Here is a 10,627-nt window from a genome sequence, read left to right on the forward strand (position 1 = left end):
GCAGGAGCCTCGCCGAATCCTTCCATTCGGCAGGAGCCTCGTCGAATACCGCCGAATTTCCATTCGGCAGGAGCCTCGCCGAATCCTTCCCTTCGGTCATGCACTAGCCAAAGCCCCCTTTCTGCCATATGTCAGTCGAATCGTCGAATCACCTTACTTAGCTCCTGCTCACGTATGTCATCACCTTGGTTTGAATACATTTCTCACAGTGTCCTGGCCCACCTCATCATGATCTCTGACAAGCCCATGCCTCCTATATTTAATGCTTTCTCTCTGCTTTGCCTGCATTTTCGGATGGTGACAACATAACGCTTTACCGGCGATGGGACAAGGAACTCGATTGTTCCTGCCACTCTCATTAATCATGATGAGACATTCCTTAAATGATGACGTGACAGGTATGCACGCTCATCCCTCTTTAAAAAGACCACTCCCGACGACAGGTAGCTCTCTCTGGAACTCTCATCTCTCAGCTATCTCTTTTTTACTGTTCATCATCTTCTTCCTCCGTCCCTGACTTGATCGTCGGAGTGGTCGCGCCAGGGCACCCCCTGGCCTTCCTACTGACGGTCTCTTGTGATCGCAGGTCTCCCCTGAAGCTGTTGCTGCTCATCATCGACTCCGACGAGGTCTCCGGCGGTTGTGAAGCTGTTATCCTCCCATCATCAGCCACTGTTCAAAGCCAACAACGAGGAGGTCCGGTGACGTGTCCTGAAGCAGTTCTCAATCGGAACATAATTTGGCGCCGTCTGTGGGAACATTTTTAGCCCGAATTTGAGATGCCGACGGACGAACCTCCCCAACCTCCTCAGCCTCAGCAACCTCGTTTCGTCGCCATGACACAAGAAGACTTCGATAGGGCGGTGGCCGCCGTCGTTCTTGGCAATCTTCCAGGCAACAACAACAGCAACAGGTACCAGCTGGCCCCTCAAGACCTCATTCATTTTCTGCTGAAGCACCACCGGCGCCGGCGCTGGCCCCAGCACGCCGGTTGTTTGAGCCCACGGAGGCCCATCATACTCAAGCCCATCAATCTCCAGCCCATCAAGCTCCAGCCCACTTTGCTCAGATCCATCAGGCCCCAGCTTATCAGGCCCCAGTTCAACAGGCCCATCATCAGGCCCATCAGGCCCAGGGCCCACCTCCGCCTTATATGTATGAAGATTACGGAGGGATGTCCGTGGAATCTGCAGCGGCCCGGACCCCACCTCGACGCCTTCCACGTGGCAAAGGTCCAGGTCCCGGGGGAAGGCAATAGTTCTCACAAATCTCTATTCGCCCAATGGATATTAGAAGAGGAACTCCCACGCCACTTCCGCGCCCCGCAGCTCATGGACTACACCGGAGCAACTGACCCGGAAGACCACCTGGGAAGGTTTGAAAATGCTGCCACCTTGCATCAATATACTGACGCCATCAAGTGCCGGGTCTTCCTCACCACTTTGGCGGGTGCTGCGGTTCGATGGTTCAACCACCTACCGCCAGCCTCCATCTGCTCTTTCAATGACTTCCGGGGTTCCTTTCTAAGGCACTTCGCCACCAGCCGTGCTTACCGAAAGACGGTGATGGATCTCTTCGCCATCAAGCAGAGGCCCAAAGAATCGCTCAAGGATTATCTGCGTAGATTTAACCAGGGAGCACAAGAAGTCCCGGCCGCTCCATCAGAAGTCCTCGTCAGTGCCTTCTCACAAGGGCTGATAGAGGGAGATTTTTTCCGGTCCCTCATCAAGAAGCCTCCAGAGAACTTCGATATGCTGATGACCAGAGCTGACAAGTACATACATGTGGAAGAAGCCCAATCGGCTCGGCGAATCAATGCCGACACCTCCTCTCACGGCGGTCCGAATCGACAGCCCGCTCCGGCTGTCGAAGCGAGCATCGCCCACCACCTCAACCACTCAGAAGACCAGAGCCGGAACATCCGGCTAGACAGACAGGTGGTCACCGTGCCATTCAAGCAGTAGACTCTCGGCCCACTCAAGCATCCGGGCCCTCACGATGGCTACCTCGCTTCTGTGCCTATCACAAGTCAAGAACTCATGACACTCGGGATTGCTATCAATATGCCCGGGTCCTCCGTGAATCAGAGGATCAGCGCTCAGAGGGGAGGCCTGCCCCTCAACACCAGCAGGAGACTCATCATCAAGCCACCGCTCCCCTGCTGCCACCTTCTCCTCGAGCTGCTCCCAAGCGCCACCGCTCTCCTAGAGAACTACCTCCCCCAGTGCAAAGTGAAGGAAACCGGGGTCCAGGATCCAGCTCCCGTGACCCTCGAGATGGCAACCAAGATAACGCCCCCCTCGGTAACATTCTTATGATTACAGGGGGAGCTACTGATGGAGATTCCAATCGAGCCAGGAAGGCTTACAGCAGACAACTGGAAGTCTGCGGTGTAACTGGAGGCAGTCAAAGCACGGGGCCAATCATTGGCTTTGGACCCCAAGACTTAGAAGGAGTTGAAACTCCTCACGACGATGCGTTGGTCATCAAAGCCACCATTGCTAACTATGAGATTTCCAGAGTATTCGTTGACACCGACAGTTCTGTCAACATCATATTCATGTCCGCCTTCAAACAGATGCAAATTGACATGGACGACTTGGAGCCAATGGCCACTTCCCTTTACGGCTTCACAGGGAATGAAGTGTGCCCCCTCGGACAGATCCGCCTCGCCATCTCCCTTGGTGAGGAACCAGCTCGGAGGACAAGGTATTGCTTCTTCACCATAGTGGATGCCTCTTCCTCCTATAATGTGATTCTAGGTCGCCCGACACTTGGTGCCTTCTTCGCCGTCGTCTCCACATACCACCAGAAGATCAAATTCTCTGTAGGGGACTTGGTTGGGGAGGCACGAGGCAATCAACTGACGGCGCGGCGCTGTTACGAAGACTCTGTCCGGACAGAGGCCAGGAAGACTCGACGGACTCAAGGAGCCGAGGTGCATGCTGTGCAAGAAGCGCCGAACCCTCGTGCTGCTACCGAAAAAGAACTCCTACAGATATGTCCTGATCGTTGGGAAGCAGCAGTGCAGGTTGCAGCCGAATTGCCATTTGAACTGAAGCAAGAGTTAGCTGAATGCCTTCGTCGGAACCAAGATGTCTTCGCCTGGGATCCGGCCAATCTGACGGGAGTTTCTCCTGACGTCGTCATGCACCGCCTCAACGTCCTGCCGGGAGCTCGCCCCATCAAACAGAAGAGACGCCACTTCGGCCCCGAGCAGAACAAAGTGATTCGAGATGAAGTGCAGAAGTTGCTGAAAGCTGGATACATCAAGGAGGTGCACTTCCCTACTTGGCTCTCCAACGTGGTGCTGGTGCCGAAGCCCGGGAACAAATGGCGAGTCTGCGTGGATTTCAGGGACCTGAACAAAGCTTGCCCGAAGGACTGCTATCCACTGCCCCGTATAGATCAGCTAGTCGACTCGACCTCCGGTCACGAATACATATGTATGCTTGATGCCTATCAGGGATATCACCAAATCCCTCTTTCTGTAGATGACCAAGACAAGGTCAGTTTTATAACGGCAGATGGAACTTTCTGTTATACTGTGATGCCGTTCGGACTCAAGAATGCTGGAGCCACTTACCAACGCTTGATGGACAAAATCTTCCGGCATCAACAAGGCCGCAACATTGAAGTATACGTGGATGATATACTGATCAAGTCCGAAAGGGGAAGCTCCCTCATTGCCGACATAGAAGAAACCTGCGGCACTCTACGCCAATACGGTCTGAAGTTGAATCCGGCCAAGTGCTTATTCGGCGTCCGAGTGGGGAAGTTCCTCGGGTACGTAGTGACTGAAGAAGGAATTGAGGCAAATCCAGACAAGGTTCAAGCCTTGTCTCATATGGCTCCACCTCGCAACCTCAGAGAAGCACAGAAGCTGATGGGCCGGATCACTACACTCTTCCGATTCATCTCGAGAGCATCAGAGTGAAGCCTCTCATTCTTCAAGGTCTTGAAGTGGGCATAGAAATTTGAGTGGAATGCAAACTGCGACAAGGCATTTGCCGAGCTCAAAGAATACCTCGCTCAGCTCCCTCGGCTCGCTAAACCTTCACCAGGCGAGCCCCTGTTCGTGTACCTGGCGGCCTCCCAACTTGCAGCTAGCTCCGTGCTGGTCAAGCAGGAAGGTCAGTCTCAACATCCCATTTATTTCTCCAGTCATCTTTTCAAAGATGCAGAAACCCGATATTCCAATCTGGAGAAATTAGCATGGATGCTCGTCTTATCTGTGCGGAAGCTGCGCCCCTATTTCCTCTCCCATCCCGTTACAGTCATTACCAATAGTAACTGGGCCGACTGCTCACCAATCCAGAGATTTTCGGGCGGCTCATCAAGTGGACAGTGGAGCTTGGAGAGTATGATATCCAGTACCAACCCCGGACCGCCATCAAGGCTCAAGCCTTAGCCGATTTTCTCATTGAGATACCTGAAGATGAACCGGAGCAAACTTGGAAAATATATGTGGATGGTTCCTCCAATCGGCAAGGGAGTGGAGTCGGGAGTTGTATTGATCTCCCCTCAAGGAGAGGAGATTCGGCTCTCCATCAGGCTAAGCTTCCGCGCCTCCAACAATGAAGCCGAGTATGAAGCTGTGCTGGCTGGTCTGCAGGCAGCCAAGCGAATGGGAGCTGCAAGGTCCAGTTATATTCAGACTCCCAGCTGGTGGCACAACAAGTGGATGGAACCTGCGAAGTCCGCAATGACAGGCTGCGTCGGTATGCCGAGGCCTTTACTTAAGCTCAAGGCCGAATTCAAAAAAGTATACATCCTGAAGATTCCCTCGCACTGAGAATACTAAAGCAGATGAATTAGCCCGACTAGCTAGCTCCATGACCGAATGGACGGACGAAGGAGCCCATCACTCAAGTAGCCTTCGTCGCCCAAATAGATCAAGCTGAAGCCGCATCAGAGCCAGAAGACTGGAGGAGTCCCCTCATCACCTTCCTTCAGACGGGTCACTCCTTCAGATCCCAGTTAGCCAAAGTGCTCCGAAGGCACGCAGCCCGATTCACCCTGATAGGAGATCAACTATACCGGCGCGCCTTCTCCCGCCCTCTACTCAAGTGCCTTGGACCAGAGGATGCCGACTACATCTTGCGGGAGGCTCATCAAGGATGCTGTGGCAACCATCCGGGAGGAAGATCGTTGGCCCGGAAGATTCTATTAGCCGGCTACTTCTGGCCGACTCTTCAAGCTGATGCGGCAAAGTTAGTATCATCTTGCCTGCACTGCCAGAAATACCAGAACTTCTCACGGCGACCGACGGAATTGCTGAAGGCCTCCACTACTTCGTGTCCTTTTGATCAATGGGGCATGGATATTGTAGGTCCCTTCCCGACAGGGCCGCAACAAAAGAAGTTCTTGCTGGTCGTAGTTGATTATTTTTCTAAATGGGTTGAAGCCGAAGCTCTCGCCCGCATCACGGAGGAGGCCGTTATCAAGTTCTTATGGAAGAATATCGTCTGTCGGTATGGCATTCCCCAACGACTAGTATCCGACAATGGCCGGCAATTCCAAGGAAAGAAGATCCAGTCTTGGTGCCAAGGACTCGGCATCCAGCAAGCATTCACCTCCGTGGCCTATCCGCAAGCCAATGGTCAGGCTGAAGTGACCAACCGGGAGATATTGCATGGCCTCAAGACCAAGCTGGATCATGAAGGAGGCAGCTGGGTGGAGGAGCTCCCTTGTGTACTATGGGCCTACCGAACCACACCAAGGGAAAGCACCGGCATGACACCATTCCACTTGGTGTACGGAGGAGAAGCTGTGGTGCCAATGGAGGTGGGAGTCCCATCAGACAGAAGAAGGCTCTACGATGAAGACAACGGGGAGCGCCGAAGGATGGAGCTGGACTTCATCTCCGAAGATAGAGATAGAGCCGCCTCTCGACTCATGGCCTACCGACAAAGGATGTGCGCCAAGTACAACCGCCGAGTGATCCCCAGATCCTTCCAAGTAGGAGACTTGGTATGGAAGAAAGCAAAACCAGCAGGCGAAGTGAGCAAGCTCGAGCCACCATGGGAAGGCCCCTATCGAGTAGTCAAGAAGACAAGCTCCGACGCCTACTACCTCACCGATTCGGAGGGCAAGGACTTGATCAGACCTTGGAGCGCCACACACCTCCGGCCCTATCACACTTAAACTCTTTGCTCTACATTTCCTTACTTGTCCATATTTATTTCTTACATATAATGACAAGTAATGTCTTCCTACATGCCTTCCCCACTCCAAGGCCTTCCCGGCCACTCTCCCGACTCAGACATAGTCGCGGATCGAGCCAAATTAGGTCTCGGACCTACTCCACCGACATAATTAGGTCTCGGACCTACTCCATCGACTCGGTATTAGGTCTCGGACCTACTCCACCGACATAATTAGGTCTCGGACCTACTCCATCGACTCGGCATTAGGTCTCGGACCTACTCCACCGACATAATTAGGTCTCGGACCTACTCCATCGACTCGGCATTAGGTCTCGGACCTACTCCACCGACATAATTAGGTCTCGGACCTACTCCATCGACTCGGCATTAGGTCTCGGACCTACTCCACCGACATAATTAGGTCTCGGACCTACTCCATCGACTCGGCAATAGGTCTCGGACCTACTCCACCGACATAATTAGGTCTCGAACCTAGGTAACGGCACTTGCTTAAGCTCACACTTGCCCTTCCACTACGGAAGCGGCAGCCATCACCTGTGCCTTCACAACATGGAAGCATCTGTCAACGCCAACACCTGTATCAACCCAAGGCAGTCGTCGACACAAGCACCTTCCGAATCGTCCGCAAGCCCGGACCACTACATTTCTGAATCGTCCGCAAGCCCGGACCATCTACATTTTCGAATCGTCCGCAAGCCCGGACCGTCTACATTTCCGAATCGTCCGCAAGCCCGGACCGTTCACATTTCTGAATCGTCCGCAAGCCCGGACCGTTCACATTTCTGAATCGTCCGTAAGCCCGAACCATCTGCATTGCCGAATCGTCCGCAAGCCCGGATCGTCCACACAGTCGTTCGCAGTCCCGGATATGCAAGCGACTTCCGTGAGAAAACACGAGTAATTCACACTCGTCCGCACACCGACTCGTCCACACTTTATCTCATGGGCAAAGCACCCACCCCTCGCCGGCGCACTCCACTCGGTAGAAGCATAGCTGATACCGAGTGCTCTGGAAACACAGTTTCACTGCTAACTCCTTCTCCAGGCTAGATAAAGACTTAGGCGTCTCACAGTCTTCTCAGAAGAGCCCCTTACTCACTCTCCATCTCACAGCTTATCCGTCTTCCTCCTTCAATTCGGAAATACCGGCATTACAACTAGAAGAAGAGTAAACATAGCAAAAGAATAAAAGAGCCAACAAAATCTTTCATTACTGTCAAAAACATTACAAAGGCATGGCCAAAGCTGATTACAATCACTTCTTTTTTCCTTTGCCTTTGCCGGCTGGAGTCTTTTTAATAACTGCCGAAGTCGTTCGGGCCGAAGCCGGCAGCTCCTTCCATATTTTCTGAGGATCCAGCTTGTCAAGGCTTCATCCGGGATATCCACACCCGCTGACTGAAGTTGCCTCAGCGCCCCTTCGAAGCCGGATTGCAGCATGCTGGCAGTCCGCTCCAAGAATTGGTCGGTGAATTCCTTGGACTTCAGCCAGGCTTCCTTGGCCGCTTCGATCCGGTCCTCCTCACTGATCTTGTAAGCGGCCAGCTCGTTGCGCGCATCAGCCGAAACGCCCTCCACCACCTTCGCCGCCTCGATCAATTCGGCCACTTGCTTCCTGCAGGCCCTCCACTTCAGCCTCCAGCTTCTTAACTTGTGCTTGCCGGCTGTTGGATTCATCACAGACAAAATCGAAGTCAACCTGCTGATTGATTATCTGTTCTTCCAAATAATATAGCTCATCACTTTGTTTTTTGAACCGCTCTTCTAATTTGGAGAGCTGATCTCTTCTGCAGTAGCTCCTCCTTGAGGTCCTGCACTTGGGCCAAGGCCTCTTGCAGTTCGGCTTCTAGGTTCTCGGCTCTATCTTCGGCCGTCTGCTGCCTGGCCAGAGCAAGGCTGGCCTCATGCCTCTGCCGCGCCACCTCGCTCTGCGCCGCCTGAAGCTCACTGACCATTGTGGCCTCCCGAGCTTGCAGCTCACCAGTCCGCGCCGCGTCGTGAGCCCGCAACTCTGCAACTTGTCCCTCCAGGGCTTGGAACTGAAGGCAAACCTGGGGCAGTCGGTTATGCGCCTCCAAGTAGTTCACCTAAAGCCTGCATCATCAATTGCTATTGATCACTACTATGACTTACGTCTAACAAGCCAAAAAGCAAAACTTACCCGAACTGTTGCATAAATACCACGGCTGGTCACGTCCGCCAGCACCAGAGGAGAATACTGATCATGACCCCGAGCGATCTCACGACGTCCATAATTTTGTTGATCGTCGTTGGGCTGAAAGGGGCGTCCGCAGCAACATCAGGCGAGCGGGTGTGCTGCGGCGAAAAATGCCTCCAGGAAAAATTCCCGTGGCACCCGTAGGAAAAAGGGAAGGAGGCAATCGAAGAGGTCTCCCCGAGGTAGAGGGGCCCGCCACGGACGAAGTAGCAGTCTCTGGCCGCCTCACCTTGACGTCCCGCTTGAACCTCCTGCGTTGAAGCTGGCCTAGGGATAGCAACCGGCCAGTCGCCTCGGCAACTGCCGCTAACTCCCTCAAGGGCGCTGTCGCCGCCGCCGGCTCCCTCGTTGATTCGGCCGCTGACGGTCCCTCAGTCTCCGCATTCAGATCAACATGTGGGGCCGCCATCACCTCCACTGGCAAGCTGGCTGATATCTCCACTAAGGGCGGAGGAAGCTCTTCGGACGCTGGTTCCGACGGCTGACCCGTCTGCGTCGTCGACCTCCCTCACCTCAGTCTCCTCCGTATCCCGAAGCCAGAGTGGTGGAAGGCGCCGGAGGGCCTGGGAGAGGGAAGCTTGCTCGCCTCCCGTACCCACCTCCGACTCCACATCCAAAGCTGTAGGCAAGGCGGCCGCTGACTCCTCCAGTGCTCCACTGTCGATGGCACAGGTGGCACAGTCGGCTCCACCCCCGCCGAGCCGTCCAGCCTCTCCACCCGCTGCTCCGCCTGGCGACTTGATTCGGTCCCTGGAGTATGTGGCGGCGCCTTCTCCGGACTCGACTTTCTTCTTCTTCGGCTTCGGTTTAGCTGACGCTCAGGACGAGCTTTTTGCTTCAATTTGCCCGGTTCGAACGTAGGAGGACGCGGTCGAGACGCCGGATCATCAGTGGGCTCATTGATAGTTAAGGCCTTAGCCTTGGGAGCCTTCTCCTGAGGCTTTTCTGTTCGAGATTTCTTGGCCTTTGGGGCCTTTTCGCCCTGCTCCTCCGCCCGCGGCCTCTTCTCCTTAGAAGATTTGCCGCGGGATTTCTCCGGGGTGCCTGCTTGCCGACTCGGCCAGAAGGTGTGGCCGAGTGGGACCTCGTCTCGGATCCGGCCGCTTCCGCATGGCTACCAGCCGAAGCAGCTGCCGCTGGACTCCCTTCGGAGGGAGTCGGAGTCGTCAACCTCTGGAAGGACGCCCGGTCCCACTTGATGAACTTATTCATGGAGAATGCCATCCAGAGGTCCTCTGCAAACAGACAAGAAACGCATGAAATTAGATATTAACAAACTAAGGCAGTAGTACTTACTTACCAAGTGGCTGAGACAGCTCCGCAGCGATCGGGCTCAAACCCGCTCGAAACAACAGGCCCTCCTCACTGAGTATCCGGCCAGCATGAAACTTTAAGCCGTCTACCACTTGGGACGCGGACTGGAAAGGCGGCATCCGACTTATAGCCAATCAGCCGAGGAGGAAGGGGAAGGTCATTCTGCCACTCGACGACGCGAACGGGACTTGGGGGACGAACGAAGAAGAACTTCGTCTTCCAAAGCTTAAGAGAAGATGGGTACTCGGCTAAGAAGTTTAGGCGAGGACGAGCGTTTAGATAAAAGACCCCGTCTTCCTTTTTCTTTGGATAAAAGAAATAGTGGAAGACTGTTGGGTTCAGAGGGATATTATATACCTGAAATACTACACACACGCAGGCTAACAGGCGAAAGGAATTGGGAGCTAGTTGGTTAACGGGAACCCCAAAGTACGCTGCAATTCTAATATAAAATTCAGGAATGGGAAATCTCAGCCCTCCCTCCAGTTGATCCAGAAAGAAGGTCTGGTAACGGGGGGCGGCAGGTGGGGTCGGTGAACTTTGATCCTATACTGTCTAGGGATCCCATACTGCAGCCTCGCCGCTGACCTAGACGACCTATCAAATGAAGACACTGCAGACTCAAACCAGTTTTTGTCGGACTTCGACATGCCTACCCCTCTCCTACTAGACACCAAGGGAACTCAAGAGGAAAACCAAAAAGAGGAAAAGCAGGGCTTACACCGAAAGTTCGCCGGAGTAGAAAGGTCGGAAGAACGAAGAACGAAGGTGACGGCGAAAGCAGCAGCAGCGGAGGCAGGCAGAAAGATGAGCACAGATAGCGAGCAAATGATCTCACCACGGCCTCATTCCAATCATATATACATAAACCCTAAGCAACTACAACCGTCCGATCGGGCGGCGCAGAAAAGGCGGGAGATAGCAC

General features: G+C 53.9%; 1 protein-coding gene across 1 annotated transcript; it reads left to right on the plus strand.

The window, feature by feature from the left end:
* The first annotated feature begins 779 nt into the window (after positions 1-779).
* Positions 780-4,411, plus strand: LOC141815896 (uncharacterized). Its single transcript, XM_074703764.1, has 3 exons — positions 780-1,937; positions 2,030-3,829; positions 3,974-4,411. Exons 1-3 carry the CDS (start codon positions 780-782, stop codon positions 4,409-4,411), a joined length of 3,396 nt encoding a protein of 1,131 aa, XP_074559865.1.
* The last annotated feature ends 6,216 nt before the right edge of the window (positions 4,412-10,627 follow it).

Source organism: Curcuma longa, unplaced genomic scaffold (assembly GCF_044706935.1).
Source record: "Curcuma longa cultivar G26 ecotype Majalengka, Jawa Barat unplaced genomic scaffold, ITB_CL_G26_1.1 contig_11762, whole genome shotgun sequence".
Classification (NCBI taxonomy): Eukaryota; Viridiplantae; Streptophyta; class Magnoliopsida; order Zingiberales; family Zingiberaceae; genus Curcuma; species Curcuma longa.

What these genes read in the sequence shown, in the direction of transcription:
- LOC141815896 (XM_074703764.1), top strand. Translation starts at nt 780, where the DNA reads ATGCCGACGGACGAACCTCCCCAACCTCCTCAGCCTCAGCAACCTCGT. An exon ending in ACATCCGGCTAGACAGACAG is followed by an intron (nt 1,938 to 2,029) that starts GTGGTCACCGTG and finishes GCCTATCACAAG; the next exon opens with TCAAGAACTCATGACACTCG. An exon ending in TTGAGGCAAATCCAGACAAG is followed by an intron (nt 3,830 to 3,973) that starts GTTCAAGCCTTG and finishes AAGTGGGCATAG; the next exon opens with AAATTTGAGTGGAATGCAAA.